Source organism: Gracilinanus agilis, chromosome 2 (assembly GCF_016433145.1).
Source record: "Gracilinanus agilis isolate LMUSP501 chromosome 2, AgileGrace, whole genome shotgun sequence".
Lineage (NCBI taxonomy): Eukaryota > Metazoa > Chordata > Mammalia > Didelphimorphia > Didelphidae > Gracilinanus > Gracilinanus agilis.
In genome coordinates, this window is record NC_058131.1 from 62,986,400 (window position 1) to 63,005,209 (window position 18,810).

Sequence of the window (18,810 nt, forward strand, 5' to 3'; positions counted from 1 at the left end):
GACCATGGTGTGGGGCCTGCCCTGGGGGGGGGGGGTGGGGGGGGGTGGGGAGGGTCGGCCCGTGACTGATCCGTGGGGAGGAAGCCCTGGCTGCCAGGCCAGCCCTGGTGGGGACATCTCTGTGGGGGCAGGCTCCGCGAGGGGCAGCTCGGGAAAGGGAGCAGGACGCGATGAGTAAGGGACCCTGGGGTGGGGCGATGTGGCCCACACTCAGCAGCGCGTGGCCCGGGCCTCAGTTTCCCCACCTGGCCTCTCTTGAAACTATGCTCCATAGCTGCCTCGCCTCCTCGAGGGAGCCCTAGAAGCTGGTGGGGTGGGGAGCAGTCCAGTCTTTATTTCCCCCCTCCCGGGCCTCCCTGTGAGCCCCATGCCGCCGCGGCCTTCTGGAAGCCCCGAGCCAGCCTGGATCACCGGATGCCCCAGGCAGAGGACCAGCTTTCCCGACTCCAGCATTCATCCCTCCCTTTGAGGAGAACTGCCGCTTCACTGGCTTCTCCGAATTGGGGCTCTTCTTTGGGGCAGAGGCCTTTCCGGGTTTGTTTCTGATTTTTATTTTGGGGGGCAGCCCTGTTCCAAATGTCGGTGATGTAAGGACCCTCCTCTACCTGTGGGGTGCGGTGCTTGTCAGAGCACTGACCTGCTTACTAGGCCCACCCGCAGCTGGTGAAGTGGGAAGGACAAATATACCATCTTACACATTAAAAAGTCATGTTCCCAGGCGGGCCTGCCATCACACAGGAAGGGTCAGGACTCATACGTCCAGCACTCTTCCAAACACTTACACCATGCTGTGGACAATAGTCCCAGATTACCTTTGGCCACATCATCTGAGGACACTTTCCTCAGCCCCTGAAAGAAACGTGACAAGTTTGAGCTATTACCTTGTTTTTTTTCTTAAACCCTTACCTTCCATCTTAGAATCAATACTGTGTATTAGTTCTAAGGCAAAAGAGAGGTAAGGGCTAGGCAATGGAAATTAAGTGACTTACCCAGGGTCACACAGCTAGGAAGTGTCTGAGGTCAAATTTGAACCCAGAATCTTCCATCTCTAGAACTGGTTCTCAATCCACTGAGCCACTTAGCTGCCCAGAGGTATTAGTCTTGATTTAGGGAAATGGATTTTCTTCTTTCTAGCTGTTCTAGGCATCCCCACCCCCACCCCCATTCCGTCATCACCTTGTTTTACATGTGTTTTTAGTCAAAGTTTTGTTATAGAACACATTTACATTTATAGACATTCTATTTTTCTATCCTTTCTTTGTTGCACCAGTCTAAGGCTTAAAAAAAGCAAAAAGAGGGTTAGATGGGAAATTTAACTATGAATAGATGAGCTTATGTTTTTAATGGTGAGGTTTATTGACTTAATGGGTTCATCACTACAAACCTTAGTGTTCTTTGGTCCACATTAATAACTACCAAGGGAATTGAAAGAGCTCAGAACAAACAATGAACTCATTTCTTTGTAGATTGGATCTACAAAGAGCCTTGCATTTATTTAATATATTCAAGTGCTCCAGGTCATAAATCTCTTCATTTTCCATTTAGGAGGAACCTGGGATGTCTCATGAATCAGCAGAGGATTTGTTTCACTTTAATGTAGGGGGTTGGCACTTTTCGGTTCCTAGAAGCAAGCTTGCTCAGTTCCCAGACTCCCTCCTGTGGAAAGAGGCATCTGCCTTGACACCTTCAGAAAGCCAACGGCTATTCATTGACAGAGATGGATTCACATTTCGACACGTTCATTATTACCTGCATACTTCCAAACTTTCCTTTTCCAGTTGTGCAGAATTAAATTTGCTATATGAGCAAGCATTGGGTCTGCAACTGACACCTTTATTACAGGTAAGCCCCTGTGTTCAATTGACATATGGGTTTCTATCTAGATGTGTTTGTGTATTATTTTTATGTAGAACAGACTATAGATCAATAATTTGACATGTCTTAGTGAGAAACTATGATGAATGATTCATTACATAAAATTAATATAGAGGATGTAGGATTACATCTTGCTTAACCCACCTGACCTTGTTCTATGCCTGCAATAAGTAAGCATCCAGAGCAGTATCTCAGAAAGCACTGACAGCTCCTTCAAATGCTATATTGGGCTTTTTTCTGAATCTGAAATTGAATGTTTTTAAAAGAAATGAAAAGTTCTGGACTAGGAAGACTTATACCTGTGATGTGTTAAATTAAGTGCCTTGAACACACTGCTCACTTTATTTAATTTAATTTAATTTAATTTAATTTAATTTAATTTAATTTAATTTTACTTGTTAGGCAATGGGGGTTAAGTGACTTGCCCAGGGTCATTAGGAAGTGTCTGAGGCCAGATTTACACCTTGGACCTCCCGTCTCTAGGCCTGGCTCTCAATCCACTGGGCCACCTAGCTGCCCCCTGCTCACTTTAATTGAAGTAATTGAACCAATGTGCACAACTGGTATATTTTTTCCTTCATAGTTGTGGTGAGCATTCATCCAACTATTTTTCCTAACAAGTCCTCTCCGCCCTCATAGTCCTACCCAATGTTTCATTAGACTCTAGAGCGGACTTTTCAAAAGCAAAGTTTTGGTATATCTAACAGAACTAAAGCACTCAATTTTGCTAATTTGCTAAGCCTCAGGCATGCAGAACCAGGCAGCTAGGCTGGAAAGGCTTACAACCAGGTTGATCATAGGGAAGCGGATTTCTATTTATTTTTTTGCTATAGCAACTGATCAAGACTGTCTTCTTGGGAAATGGAGGTGATATAAAAGCAAAAGATAATAATATTTAAACAAAAAAGACAGCAAGTTTACTGAGGTATGGAGGGATTACAACCTGCTGTGATTGGCAGTGTCCATACCGATGAAATTACAGAACTTTAAAGTATTGAAGTAAATCCTCCAAAAGAATATTCATTGATACCACTAAGAGCAGAAAAGCAGAAGCTTTGGTTTGTTTTTATTCTGTGACCCTGTGAGGTGATATCTTGTTTTCTTGTAGAGGAATCATGCCAAGAAAACTAGACTTGGAATCAGAACAACACATGTGACTATAGATAAGTCACTTGCCTTTCCTGGGTTTCTTTTTCCTCATGTAAAATGAAGATTTCAGTTAGGGATTCTTAACCTTTTTGTGCGTTGGGCAATCTAGCTGGTGAGGTTTGTGGGCCCCTTCTCAGAAGAATGTTTTTAAATGCATAAAGCAAAATACATAGAATTACAAATGCAGCCAATTATATTGAATTATGAAAGATGTCATAATTTAAAAAAAACAAGAACATGGACCCCAACTTAAGAACTTTTTGTTTAGAAGTCTTTAGCTCTATTCCATTTATGATAAATATACTTCTGTGATCTAGATATAGTCTACAAAATATCAGATAATGTTGTCTTATCTTTTATTTTTTAATTGAAATCAATTTAACAAATATTGAATTCCTTCCACAATATGTTCAATCTCCTTTAAAATAAGGAGACAGATTGTATTGTATAGGAGGAAAGAGTGCTAGATATGGAGTTTTACAAGATCTGAGTTCAAATTCTGCTTCTGCCCTTTATTACCTATGTGACTTTGGTCAAGTCACAACCCATCTAGGCCTCAGTTTTTTCATATGCAAAATTGGGGGTTGGATTAGATGACTCTAAGGTTTCTTCCAGTTCTAAATGTAGGCTGTAGAGTCAAGATAGCAGATGAGAAGAAGCATGTTTGCCCAATTTACCCATCTCGCCTCTTCCACAACAGCCTATAAAATGTGCCAAACCAAACTCTGATCACAAAAGGCAAGAAAAAAGTCAGTTATTTTTTCTAGTCCAGGGCAGCCTCAGAAGACAGAGGAATGTGAACATTGGGTGGGAGCTGACCAGGAATACAGTGAGATAGTAGTAGTAGGGATAGGAAGCATTCCCAACACCCAGGAATGGAAACAGAATTAATATAGAGCACTAAGGCTAGAAACACCAGAGCAGAAAGAAACCTCAGGGAATCTCTGAATTCTGGGTTCAAGAATAGGTACCATCTTTTGCCCATTACCCTGTTCCAAGTAAGAGATCCAGAGTAGGGAAGAGTGGTCATGAGTGAGCACTGACCCTAGCTGAGTACTAAGCAACAAACAAGTTCTAGAAACTTAGCTATGTGCTCTGAGCCTAAGAGAAAAAAGGCAACTCAGACCTAACTTTTAGCCTAGTATATAAGCTTTCAGTAGAATAACTAGGGCAGATGACAAAGACCAAAGGAGAGCCAGCAGTTCATTCAACCTGCAGAACTTCCCAGGACAAGTCTACTAAAATTCAACTATATATAAGCCAACAGACCCAACTTGCAGAGCTCAGACTAGGTGGGCAATGAACAGACCTCTGCCCAGATCACACCACTTTAGAAGCACTAAAAACTTGCAGGCCCCAGACTGAGTGTGAGAGCAGCAGAAGAACATAAAAGGACAGGAACTCAGGCCAAACATTCTCTCCATACATACTCAGGGGTGAGCAAATTCCAACACTAAAGTTCAAAGTCAAGAAGTAGGCTGGAGGAGTTCAAATTTGGCCTCAGATGCTTCCTAGTTGTGTGACCCTGGACAAGTCATTTAACCCCAAATGCACAGCCTTGACCACTCTTGTCTTGGAACCAATACTTAGTATTTATTTTAAGGCAGAAAGAAGGGAAGAAAGAGGAGAAAGAAGAAGAGGAAGAAAAGGAGAAGTAGTAATAGGAGGAGGAGTGTAGTAGTAGTAGTAGTAGTAGTAGTAGTAGTAGTAGTAGTAGTAGTAGTAGTAGTAGTAGTAATCTGAACAAACAGAAAAAGAACCCAACCATAAAGAGCTACTACAATGACAGGGAAACCCAAGATTCAAACATGGAAGAAAAAATGACTTGAAAATATCTATAGGCAAAACTTCAAAGAAAATGTAGACTGTATACAAAACCAACAAGAATAACTAGAAGAGTTAAAGGAGCTAAAAAAACTTTTTTAAACCAAGCAAGAGCTACAGAAATAAAATATAAAGAGAATTTAAAACTTGGCAAAAAAAAGTAGAAAACCTTACTTTAGAATATAGCACTTTGAAAATTAGAATTGGCCAAATGGAAGCTAATGACTCCAAAGACATCAAAAAATAGTAAAACAAAACCAAAAGACTGAAAAAAATAGAAGAAAATGTGAAATGTAGAAAAAAACAATTGACCTAGAAATAGATCAAGGTGAAATATTTTAAGAATCACTGGACTACCTGAAAACCATGAACAACAACAAAAAAGCTTAGATATCATAGTTCAATAGATCATAAAGAAAAACTGGTCTTAGAGCAAGAAGGCAAAGTAGAAATTGAAAGAATCCACAGGTCAATTTCTGAAAGTAATCTCAAAATGAAAATTATCAGGAATATTATAACCCAAATCCAGAACTCTCAAATCAAGGAGAAAATGCTGCAAGCAACCAGAAAGAAAGAATTGAAGTGCTAAAGAGCCATGATCAGGAATCCACAAGATCTAACAGCTACCACCTTAAAGATAAGGGCTTGGAATATTCCAGTTCTAAATTCATAATCCCATCACTCAATTAATGTGGTCACTGTCATCAATGATTATAGTCTTATAGGGAAGAAGAAACATCCACAAATAAGAGATAGTGAGTATAGGAGAAAGAGTGGATTTGGAGTCAGAGGGTTGGGTTCAAATCCTGTTTCAGTTTTACTAAATGACCATACTGGCAGCATGATCTTTGGACCAGTGGTTCAAAGTTTCTTTGCATAAGGCTCTCCATATTAGTGGAGATAGATTACTCAATGTTCCTCACTACATGAGGGGCAGAGGTAGCAAAAACTTGGGAGAAGAAAGTTGCTAGTCTTCAACCTTTCAGTTTTGAGATTGAAGATATATAATTACAGATTATCTTTGGGTCCCTAAAGAGAGATATCAAGGCTCTAGGAAGCTGACATGTAGAGGAACTGACACTTCAATCCTAGGTATTTTACAATCCTAGGCACTTCACCTTTACGCTAGGGACTTAAAAGAATTTCCCTTTGGGTTAGATCTGGGACCTCTCATTTGAACTGAGATATCTGAATCCCAATAGGAGAACACATTCACTCTGTATTATCTGGTATATGCTCTTCTTTGAAACTTCTCTTATTTCTGTTTGCTATCAGCTAGGATAATGGGTTTATTTGCTACTTGCCACATGTATTCTTTGTGGAAGTGGTGCTTGGCAGGAAGGTAGTCAAACCTTGGATACATATATCTTGAGGCACTCCTTTCCTATTAAAGGACAGTGAATAGGAGCTCAGCTTTAACCTAAAAAAAATATTTCCCATAAACTAACAAGAGGAGCAATGTTCCCCTTTCTCTAAGAAAAGCAGACTAGTCAGCCTCTGGTCCCATTCTCCTAATTCCCCTCCTGGCAGGAATCAAAATCTCCTTTGTAAAAGGATGGGTAAAAGATACTCTAGTGTAGTGATGGGCAAACTTTTTAAAGAGGGAGCCAAAGGAAAGGAAATACCCATCTGTCAGTCTGTTTATAAGGCAACTCTTTAGAAGTTTCATTGTATCCTACTCATTGTATTTGTCAGATTAGGAATAATGTCCTGAGGCCGGATAGAACATATCAGGGGGCTGCATCTGGGACCAGGCTGTAGTTTGCCCATCACTGCTCTAGAGCAATGATGGTGGACATTTTAGAGGGGCAGGTGAGGTGAGAAATGTCCTCAGGTGCCTGTGGAGATGGGGAGGGGAGCAGCCTGGCCTCAAGTCCCTCTGGCTTTCTAGTAATGAACTCTGGGGAACTCGGTGCTGGAGCAACAGTGAACATGCCCACAGAAAGGGCTCTGAGTGCCCCCTGTGGTACACATGCCATAGGTTCACCACCATGGCTTTAGAGCCTCTATTTTATGCACAGTGAATTCCTCTCAAATTCAGTAGATGGTGATTAGAATGTGATTCTATTTGCCTCTAGTAAAAGAAGTTCTCAAGCTGCATCTAGACAGACCCAGATAAACATACATAACTTACATGGGCAACAGAACTACCACCCCCTTCACAAAGTTTAGATGAAACATGGTCCCTGCCTGTATGGAATTTACAGTGATCCATCTAATAGAAGATTAAGACCCTAACCCAAATGGTTATAATGAAAAGTATTCCATAAGTACATTGGAGAATTATAAAACAAGATGCTAAGTAAGGTGGGAGGATGAAAGTTACTTATGGGGGAAGGCGTACACTTGAACTTCTTTTTTTAATTTTAATTTTATTTTTTAAAATATTTTCTTATGTTTACATGATTCATTTTCTTTCCCTGCCCTATTCCCTCCCCCATCCCAGAGCCAACAAGCAATTAATTCCACTGGGTTGTACAAATGTTATAATTCAACACCTATTTCCACATTATTCATTTTTACCATAGAACACTCTTTTAAAGCCAAAACCCCAAATCATATACCCCTATAAACAAGTGATAAGTGATGTCATAAGTTTTTCTTTTGCATTTCTTCTTCCATAGTTCTTTCTATCAATGTGAATAGCATTCTTTCTCATAAGTCCCTCAGGAATGTCCTGGATTATTATATTGCTACTAGTAGTAAAGTTCATCATATTGGATAGTTCCACAATGTTTCACTCTCAGTGTACAAGCTCTCTTGGTTCTGCTCATTTCACTCTGCATCAGCTTTTGGAGGTGTTTCCAGTGCATGTAGAAATCCTTCAGATCATCATTCCTTACAACACAATAGTATTCCATCACCATCAGATACCACAATTTGTTGAGCCATTCCCCAATTGAAGGACACTACCTCATTTTCCAATTTTTTGCCACCCCAAAAAGCATGGCTATACATATTTTTGTACACATATTTTCCCCTATCATCTCTTTGTGGCATAGCTGGGTCAAAAGGCATTCTTTTAAAAGCCGGTTGTGCATAGTTCCAAATTGCCCTCTAGAATTGTTGGACCAATTCACAACTCTACCAGCAGTGTATTAGTGTCTCAATTTTGCCACATCCTCTCCAACATTTATAACTTTCCTTTGCTGCCATATTGTCCAGTCTGCTAGGTGTAAAGTGGAACCTGAGAGTTGTTTTAATTTGCATTTCTCTAATCAGGAGGGATTTAGAACACTTTTTCATATGCTTATTGATAGTTTTGATTTCATCATGTAAAAACTGCTTATTTATGTCCCCTTTTTGATTTGTTGATTGGGGAATGGCTTGATTTTTTGTAAATTTGACTTAGTTCCTTCTATATTTGGGAAATTAAACCTTTGTCAGAGAGTTTTGTTATAAAAGTGTTCTCCCAAGTAATACAAATTCTTGCCCAACTATACACAATTTGGAGAAAATTGTATTTTGCTGCTAATACAAAGTCTCTGAAATGCCTTTTAGTCAGGCCACATTTCTGCTATTATAAAACATGCAGGATAATGAAGGTGCCTCTCTATTTTATGAACAGTGAATTCCCCTCAAGTTTTATTAAATAACAATTAAGATGTGATTTTACTTCCCTCTAGTTCCTTTCTACTCACTGACTGCTCCAGACTAAAAACTTCCATCTTTCAAGCTCATTTCCTTCTTTAAATCTTCTTTAAACAAATAAATGTCAGAATGTATTGTAAGTATTTCAGGTCAAGAGAAGGTAAAGTTCTTGAAAGAAGAGACTATGACTTTTTTGCATTGCCCCAGCACCTGCCACAGGAAGGGCACACAACAAATATTTGTTGAATTAATTTTATTTTGAATCCTATAAAACCCACCCTCGTCTGCTCATCCCTCTATGAAAAGTAACCTTTGCTTAAACCTCATTTCCAAGCCTAGTTTTAGCTTTCTGGACATCATTTCTTTACTACTAACTATTTGCTAGACACAGTGCTAAAAGCTGAGGATAGAAAGAAAGGCAAAAACATTATGCTTATATTCTAATGGAGGAGACAACATTAAATAATTTGGTACAAACAAGATAAAAACAGAATAGATGTGAGGTAATCTGAAAAGGAAAGGAACTCATAGCTGGGGGCACCAAGAAAGGCCTCCTCTGGAAGATGGGATTTAGGCTAAGTATGAAAGAAAGCCAAGGAAACTAAGAAACAGAAATGAGGAAGAAGAGCTTTCCAGGCAGGGAGGGGATAACCAGTACAAAGATATGAACACAAGAAATGGAATTTTCTATTGGAGGAACAGCAAGCCAGACTAGCCGGGTAATAGGAGATAGGAAAGGAATAAAAGAAGATTAAAAAAAGTAGGAAGGGCCCAGGTTATGAAGAACTTTAAATGCCAAACATAATTTTTATTTGATCCTATAAGTAACAGGCTGCAACTGAATGTCATTGATCAGGATGGCAACATGATCAGACTCTCATGTTGGAAAAATCATCTTGGCAGTTAAATGGAAAATGTGTTGAAGTGGAAAAGTCTTGAGGCAGGGAGACTGATCAATATTCCAGGATAGGAGTGATAAGGAAGTGTACAATGTGGTGGCTAGATGGGTGGAGAGAAGAAAGAAGTACACAAGATATTTCATAAAGGATATTCAAGTCCAGCGACAAAACAAGTTAAGGATGACTGGTGATGGCCCAGAATGCAGTGGTAGACTTAGCATCTTTGGTGTCTGACCAAGCCCTAAGCTCTCCACAGCACCTGCTTCAGCTACTTTCATGGCCATTGGAACAAATTGTTCTTATCTGCTCATTCCACCTGGAGAAGTCTTCACATGTGTGGTTGGTGTAGATGGGTGTAAGACCTGCTAGTTGCCCTCAACTTGGTTTAGCCCACCTGCTAACACCGGGGTGTAGCAGCTTTTTGGATCCACAGGTGAGATTTGGTTAAAAGGTAGACACCAAAGATGGATGAGCAGCCCTGAAAAGGGCTCAGCCAACCATCACACCAGAGGTGTTAATCCTTTCTAAACATATATAAAAGATGAGAAAGAGTGGGGATAATAGTGGTAACAATCTACTGAGAAGGGAGGGAATGAGAAGAATGGGAAAATATTTTGGGAAAGTCACAACTTCTCAGAGCCTTGGGCAATTCTCCAAAGCCATCAACTACAGAAGAAGCGCCAAACTGCATTAGTAGAAGTTTCCACTCCAGGAGTTCCCTATACCAAGGAAATCACAGCCATACTTTAAAAAAATCTTAGAGTTTTGTGTGTGTGTGTGTGTGTGTGTGTGCTCTGTTACTCTTATTGGCCAGCATCCATTTTTCATCAAACTAAGAAATACTTCTAAAAATAAAAAAAGATGTGATCTGATGCTTGGTTTTCGCATATCATGTACAAGCTACAGTTTAGACATTCAAGTACTCTGCATTGTAATCGCAATATTTCCTGAAATGGAGTATATTCATGGAAAAATCCCTCAACTATTGTGACTGGACCTCTCTTCATTACTCCCCTCAGAGACATTTTGAGCAAGCAGTATGACATAATGAAAATAGTCCTGAATTTGCATTTAGAAGACCTGGGTTTGAATCCTGGTTTTGCTACTTTGTGCATATGTGACTTTTGGCACATAAGGACCTGAACAATGACTATTAACACTAACCATAAAACGGTCTTGGCCTTCACCTAAGAAGTCCTAGCAGAGAACACATGTTGATAGCATGCAGAACTTATGTTTCCTTTCTTACTGCCTCCTGAGGAGTGCCAAGCTTGGAATCTATCATTGCTACATTTGTGAATAAGCCATCTACAATCAGTCAGCAGCCCAAATTTGTCTGCTTTCCATGTTCTTTGGAGCCAATTCTTGTGTTTATCACAAATGATGCCAGTGTGGGAAAAAGATGAGCAGCCTTCATGGTGTTGGAAGAGTATTACCCAGTTCTCAGAAATGAAGTAGCATGGTGTGATGCCAAGAACAATGGACTTGAAATCTAAGGACTTGGCTCTACTGTCTCACTTTCTTTCTCTGTAAAATGAAGAAGTGGGATTAAATCACCTTTAAGGTCCCTTGCAACTACTGTTATGGCCGAAATTTAAGCTCTGGCTCTACTGCTTACTACTATGATTTACTACTTACGATTCTGGATCACTTTCTCTCTCTAGGTTTTGCTTCTTTCGTCTGTAAATTAAGAAACTAATTAAAAGGCAACTAGGTAGCACAATGGGTAGAACACCAGGCCTGGAGTCAGGAGTATCTGGGTTCAAATCTGTCCTCAGATACTTCCTACCTGTGAGACAACTTGGGCATATCACTTAAGGCTGATTGCCTAGCCTTTGCTCCGTTTTTTGTTTTTTTTTTTTTTTGTTTTTTTGTCTTAGAATTGATACTAAGACAGAAAGTAAGGGGTTGGGGGTGGACGAGAGTAAGAAACTGATTTCCAAGGTCCCTTCCCTTTTTTTACACTACAATTTCTTCATCTATCAAATGAGATAATTTCAAGCTCTTTTCTAGCTCTAAATCTAGGGATATCTGATGAACAAATCCACAGCAAGTCTGATTCCCTATGGCTTAACTTATTTGTGAATGTTGATAAATTCTTAACCATTCCTGATTATTCTGGCCCACTAAAACCATAAAAGATGATTCTCCTCTGGGCCTAGTAAATTCTTAAGCTGACATTCCGCCAATTTTAAAGAGCCCACCCTGAACATACACAAAACCAATTTATTGCGCCTGAACACAGCTAAAAAGCCATGCTTTTGATTGGCAAATCCCAACAGGCAAAAATTCAACTGTTTTGTTTTATTTCAAATATGGCATGGTAACCAAACATCCTTTCCTTAGAGGTCACAGCCCAGGACAGATGTGGCAGTATAATGTTAGGGGAAAGAACATTGGATTTGGAATCAGAGGCCCTAGGTTCGATTCTTAGCTCTTCTACTTGTGTAACTTTGAAGAAGTCACTTCACATCTGTGGGCCTCAGTTTCTGCATCTGGAGGTAGCACCCCCTCTGGACTACCCCCCCCCAATCTGATACTTGAACATGAAAGTTAACTCCCTCAGAGGGGTGTTATTCTCACAGGTTCAAAGGGTCACTTGTGGTTCTGCACTCCTAAAACTGTAGTTCAGAAAACCCACCAATAAGATTTCCTTAACAGCTAGCCAGACACAGTTGAAAGCAATGACAATAAGAAAAATAGCTTCCAAATATTCCCATGTTTATATACAAAACCTGGGACACAAACTCTCACAAATACACACTTCATGTAAGAAGAGTGGAATACAATAAATAGCACAAATGTAGAGAGTGGCTCCCAAATAACCTCTCATTCCCCACTGGGAACTTCTTGGATCTGTTTCTGTCTTTAGGGCTACTCTGCCTAGGTCAATTCTTTTTTGAAATCATAGCTCTCTTCTCTGCTGTCAGAGATCTGCTTCCTGTCCACTGTGTCTGGATTTCCATAGAGAATGTGCCTGCTCCCTGGAGACTGCACTTGGAAACTATACTTTGAGTTTGATCTACCTGACCCCCTCCCCCATTCTCTCAGCCATCAATTGGTGTAGTATATTGACCTGTAGAGGTTGATAAAGAAGGGGAGGGGGGAGGCTGAAGAGCAACCCCTCAAGGGCTTACTTTTGCCTAGAGTAACTCCAGAATTGACAATGTAGCTTTTTAAGGGCCTTCTAGGAACATGGCAGATCTTTTCCCAGCTAATGACCAAGCTCCACTTCTGGTTCCATCAGAGCCCTTTGCAAAATGTACTTTGCATTAATTTTTGTACTTTGTATTAACATCTAGTTATCTTAATGACATCCCATTAGAATGTAAACTCCTTGAGGGCAGAGAATGTGTTTTTGCCTTTCTTTGAATCCCCAGTACTTAGTACAGTGCTTGGCTGAAAGTAAGCAGAAAATAAATATTGACTGTCATCTGGGCTGGAGGAAGTCAGTTGTTCAGGGATATACTTTCCCCTTCTATGTAAAATGGCAGTTTCAACTAGATCACTTAAAAGTTACTTCTAGTTCTAAATCTTTAATCCCTTGACTCTTTTAAGTATTTGGTATAAGTTCAAAAGCATTCTGGGGATGAAAGAACATTCATTTGGAATAAAAGGACTTGGGCTTAACACAATTTCTGCCACTTATTAGAGGAACTTATTTTGTCATTTATTAGGGAGGTTTTTTAAAAAAATTCTTACCTTTTGTCTTAGTATCATTTCTAAGATAGAAGACTGGCAAGGGCTAGGCAATAGGGGTTCAGTGATTTGCCCAGGGTCATACAGGTTAGGAAATGTCTGAAGCCAGATTTGTGCCATTATCATTTGCTAGAAAGTATGAGAAAAAAGCCAGATTCATGTATTCTCAGGAAGTGAATATCCCTGGGTAGGGGAAAACTAGATCCATACAGATTATAAGGAAGAAACCCAGATGGAACCCAGATCTTCTCTCAGAAAGGGAGATTTTAATAATCTCAATAAGTTGTGTGTAAGATAGGTATAATAATACCAATTCTACTTACCTCACAGGTCTGCTATGAGGACAGAACTTTGTAAATCTTAAAGCATCATAGAACTATGAACTATTATTAGGAACTTAGAAATGTGTTGCTTTCTAGAGCTGAAAAAGTAAATAATCCTACTGAAACTATTCTTTCAAAAGTCACCCAGATTGCTAAATCAAATGGCCTATTGTTAACCATAACATCAGTGTTGTAGATTTAGCAGTGAAAGGGATCTGAGAAGTTATCTAGTTCAATGCCTTCATCGTACAGATGAGGACATTGATGCCTAGAGAGTTGACTGTGGCTGAGCCTCAGTTTCTATATGTATAAAATATAAATCCTGACTATTCCATAAAGACTGTCATAAAGATCACATGAGGTTACTGTATTTGAAAGAACATTGAAAAAACTGTATAAATCACTGAATAGATGTTATGATAGATATGTTAACTTAAATATATGGACTATATCTCTGAGCTGTTTCTTTGGGGAAAAATAGGAAGAAAATGTCAAATGGTTTTAATATAACTATAAATCAGGCTCCAGTTAGTGAGAATGCCACATAAATGGGCAGCTAGGTGGCACAGTAGAGAACCAGACCTGGAGATGACCTGGTTCAGATTTGGCACCAGATACTTCCTAGCCTCGTGGCCCTGGGAAAGTCACTTAACCTCAGCTGCCTAGCCCTTACTGCTCCTTCTGCTTTAGAACCAATACTTGGTGCCAATTTTAAGACAGAAGGTAAAGATTTTTTTAAATGCCATGTGAATGTTAGTATCACTGGCATTCTTTTGTAATATATTACTTAGAAGGAAAAATAGCATAAAATTGTTTAAAAAATAACAAATAAAGAGATAACTGAGTATTTTAGAGTGACCCTCAGCATATTATCATAATGCCCTGGAAATGACTACTTTTGATGAAAACATCAAATATTCTATAATATATATAAATAATATGAAAACACTTTCCCCAGGTAAGTTAGATTTTACTTACCATTTTATTCTTCACATTAAGAGACTTCAAATAATTAAATATTGCCAAATCCATATCTTTTTCTATTCAACAGACTCTTGATAATTTGAAAGAAGGGAAACACCATTTACGTGTGAGGCCTGCAGATATCCCTGTTGCTGAGAGAGCATCTCTGAACTATTGGAGGACTTGGAAGTGCATAAGCAAACCTTCAGAATTTCCCATGAAGAGCCCAGCTTTCACTGGTATATCTGCCTTGGAAGCAACTGACTGTTTGGAGGTTCAATCATGTTTTCCCCAGTTGCCCACTTTGATCTTCAATTGTCCCCATTCCTGTGTTAAACCTCTGGAGTTTTTTTACTTCAGTTCTCTCTGGTTTCCAGGCTGTCATCTTCCAATATCTTAACAATTCCATCTCCATAACATTTCTCATGACTGGCTTTTCCTTACCTTTCTGAGTCTCAGTTTCCTCATCTGTAAAAAACAAACAAACTAACAAACAAACAAACAAAAAACCCTTGCAGTAATACTTGTATATTCTATTTCTCATAGATACTCAAACAAAAAGGTTTCGTAAATCTTAAAAGTATATGAAACTAGGGGCAAATAGGTGTCATAATAGATGAGGAGTCAGACCTAGAGTTGGGAAGATCTGGGTTCTGTTACTCCTAGTTATGTGACCTTGAAAAAGTCATTTAACTCCATTTGCCTAGCCCTTGCTTTTCTGTCCTTAAGAGTTGTTACTAGGACAGAAAGTAAGGGTTGTTTCTAAAAAAATATATGAAACTATAGAAATCTGAGTAGTTATTTTTAATATTACAGCTTCACTAACAGCTGAGCATCTCCCGTAAGTCAGAGCAATTGTTTTGACTTTTTTTTGACATCTTAAAAAAAATAAGCTCAAAACTTACCTGAAAACTCAAAACAGAGCCACTAATTGGGTTCCCTAAGCAGAAACATCATAAAGAGGATCCTGCTATTCTTCATTGATTGACTAGTAAAGACAACTCTGTCCTTGAACTTTGTTACACTATCGTGGCTTCTTAGGACATGCTTTATCTCTGGAGAGAGAGGAGGGAGGCCCCTTGCAAAGACTGTGTCATATGAGTTTCCAGGTTTTGCAAGTAAACACGTGAGAGTATTGCTGGAGACTCTTATTGACTATTGCTTTGGCTATTCTTTGTTTTTTCTACTCCAGGGCTGCATGATAAAGCTCCCTTGGGTCTCATGGACACCCCACTCCTGGATACTGAAGAGGAAGTACATTACTGCTTCCTGCCCCTGGACTTGATCGCAAAGTACCCTACATTGGTGACTGAAGACAATCTGCTGTGGCTGGCTGAAAATGTGGCTCTGATAGAGTGCGAGTGTAGCGAGTTCCGTTTCATAGGTGATTGGAAAGATTCTCAGGCAGTGCTGAGAGGGGACATCTGCCTGAGCTGGCCACTCACAAGCACATTTGCATGTTTTCTCACATCTGTCACTTTTAATTTTGTTTTTAAAATTCTCTGCTTCTTTCCCTCCCTGCAAGGGCTCTAATCCTGCATGCTCCATGAAAGTAAGAGAGAAGTCACAACAGCTATTTTTAAATAATAATTTGTTCCATTTGGCCCCTGAGAACAGAATTGGAAGCAATGAGAGTAAGTTGCAGAAAGGAAAATTCGGGTAGGATGAAAGGAATAGCTTCCTAATAGTGAGAGCTATCTAAAAGTGAAATAAAGGGATGTAGTTCTCTGGAATTTGAGATATTCAAACAGATGACCAATTATCTGGGATTATGCAGAGGGAATTCCTATTCAAGTACAGTTGGATTAGATGACTTCTGAAGGCCCTTCCAGCTCTTGAGAGTCTATGATTCAGATCCCACTTAATGCCCATTATGGAAAAATGCCTGGTCAGACTCATACTATGTCCTGGCTCAATTGGAATGGGCATGTAAGTTGTGGCAGAGCTCAGTGACCTGCAAATGACTCAGCATTAGGTAGCATTAAGTTAGCAGCTGGAAGCTCTGAGTTTTGGTGTCATGTTTTTGGAGAGGCAGCATAGTTTAACTGGAAACATATATCCTGAACTTCAAGAAATATCACTTCTGCAGTGGCCTTACCGTTGTCATCTTTGGGGTGGAATGTGAATAAATTATTGCTACTGTCTCTACAAGGCCTCAGTTTTTCTCAGCATGAGATGAGACCCCAGTGATTATATGGAAGCTGTTCTCAACCTTTACTAATAATTGAGTATGAAAAAGATGTTTTAAATTGTCACAACTTTAAATAGAATTATAAAACATAGGGCTAGGAGAAGCTTTATGAAATAGGAATTGAACACCAATTGATCTGATCATATAACCTTTTTCCCCACCATTTAGAACATAGAATGTTAGAGCTAGAAGATACCTTAGGAGTCATCTAATTCAACTCTATCACTTTATAGATAGTAGAAAGATTAACAATGAAATTAGCTAAGAGAATATAGAATCACCTTCCCTGGAGTTTTAAAAAGAATATAATAAAACATTGTCCTCTACTATCTGGCATCAACCTTTCTCTTTCACCTTTCCTTATCCTACTTGGAATTCTTAGAGAACGTAAACTAGCTAAAGACTTGTTTAGCTCTTTGATTACATAAAAATAGCTGGATGAAGTAATACCTGAGCTGTACTTTGAGGATAAGGTGCGATTAGAATCCCAGATATTATTCAATATAGCAATTGCAAAGCAATCAGTCATGTGCTTCTGAACATCATAGTTAATTGACACCAGATTTTAGAATTGACTCCATTTCTGCCAAACATTCCAGTCTAGGCAGGGACTACCTGCAAATACAACCTGCCAACCAAGGCTTCTCTACATGCCAAGCCAACTCTTCTCTAACTGGCAATAGAACTGCCTCTTTCTGGAATGACCCAACCTCTTGCCAAGGGATTAAAATGGTAAGTGCCAGGACAGAGCATGTTCTGCCCTGTAGGCATAGGCTTGGGAGCCCCGACCAAACTAGACCTATCCCTTCATACATTTACACAAAGTGATTCTGAAAATTTATCACATTAAAAGCAACAAAACCAAAATCTAATTCAAGTGATCACATTGTTTCAGACCAAGAAGTATCTAGGAGAACTGACAACACTGGAAAATTGGGGGAAAATATAGAAGATGAAAAATAATTAAGGTTTAAATAAACAAGATTAAAAACAAGTTCATTAAACTCACTGTATTTTCTTTTGCTTTTCAAGTGAATTTTCTCCGCTCACAGAAGATTTTGTTACCAGATAATTTTGCCAACATTGATATTTTGGAAGCAGAAGTGGACATTTTGGAAATTCCAGAGCTCACAGAGGCAGTGAGGGTACACAGGATGAACATGGGTATGTACTCCAGGGAAATTCCAATGCTCTTCCCCACCTCCCATTCTAGGATAACTGACTTTAGCATTTGTAAACCTTCAAGTGTTATATAGCTGGGAGTTATGAATATATTACATGAGAGACACCATGTGTTTGGAAAGAGTACTAGACTTAAAATAAGACCGTCAAGCTCTAGCTCTGCACATTGTATATTTATAGACAAGTCAAATAATTTTCTTAAGCCTCAGTTTTTTTATCTTTAAAATAGGGATGAAATTACTTGCATTACTTCACAGATATTGTGAAAAAATGCTTCATAAACTTTAAAGCATTACAAATGAATTGTTGTTGTTAGTAATAAGAAGGGGGAAAAGAGCTAAAATGTTCTCCTTACTCCAAACCACCAGTTAACCATCTGGCACTTTGGTTTGTGTGAGAGCAGTAGTTGGAACCTGGGTTCTAATATGACCTCAACTCATTCGAACAGAGAAGTCAAATTTAAACAACCAGAAACTTATTTGGAACCTTCCTCTTCCCTATTCCCCACCTCACTGAATATAATGTATTTATCCATGTTACTGGCCATGTATTGGGTACCAGAGATGCCCAGAGTGCTATACAGAACAGGTAAAGCATCTCAATCTGAGACTCTCCCTGAGGAGAGTTTGTGGTGAATGGAAAAGATGTTAATGTGAGCATAACATATGTTGAATAAAATTGTTTGTTAAATGCATGGGTGAATGAATGAGGAAAGCGTACAGGTAAAAAGAAGATCCAGAGTTCTGAGAACCTCCAGCAGGAACAGAGCTTAATGTCTTTAGGAAGCAAGTGATAACTGAAGAAAAAACAGTCTAGAAAAAGAGTGTTTTGTGGAAGGAACCTTTGCCCCTTCCTTGTGGCTTGGAGGGAAGCCAATTTAATAAGTCTATACAAGTGCCTCCCCCATGGGTCTAGGACACATGTTTGGGGCAGGTCCTTCTACATGTGCATCCTGTCTCTCTGCCCTGTTTCCCACTTGCATATGCTCTGGTTCTGGCCTTTCTCTCACTTATTTGCCCCTTTCTGGTCCCAACCCTATGTAGTTCCAGCCCCCTGTCTTTCCAGACCAGCCCCATTCCAGTTTGCTGCTGCTCTGAAGCTCTATTACCTTCAG

At 39.5% G+C, this 18,810-nt stretch overlaps 1 protein-coding gene across 1 annotated transcript in view; it reads left to right on the top strand.

Moving 5' to 3' along the window:
• Positions 1–18,810, top strand: part of KCTD19 (potassium channel tetramerization domain containing 19) — a 41,373-nt gene that overhangs the window by 617 nt on the left and 21,946 nt on the right. The window contains exons 3-6 of the mRNA XM_044659425.1: positions 1,546–1,842; positions 14,412–14,562; positions 15,516–15,707; positions 17,547–17,678. Of these exons, the coding sequence (XP_044515360.1) occupies positions 1,546–1,842; positions 14,412–14,562; positions 15,516–15,707; positions 17,547–17,678 (772 nt within the window). The remainder of the gene's footprint in view (positions 1–1,545; positions 1,843–14,411; positions 14,563–15,515; positions 15,708–17,546; positions 17,679–18,810) is intronic.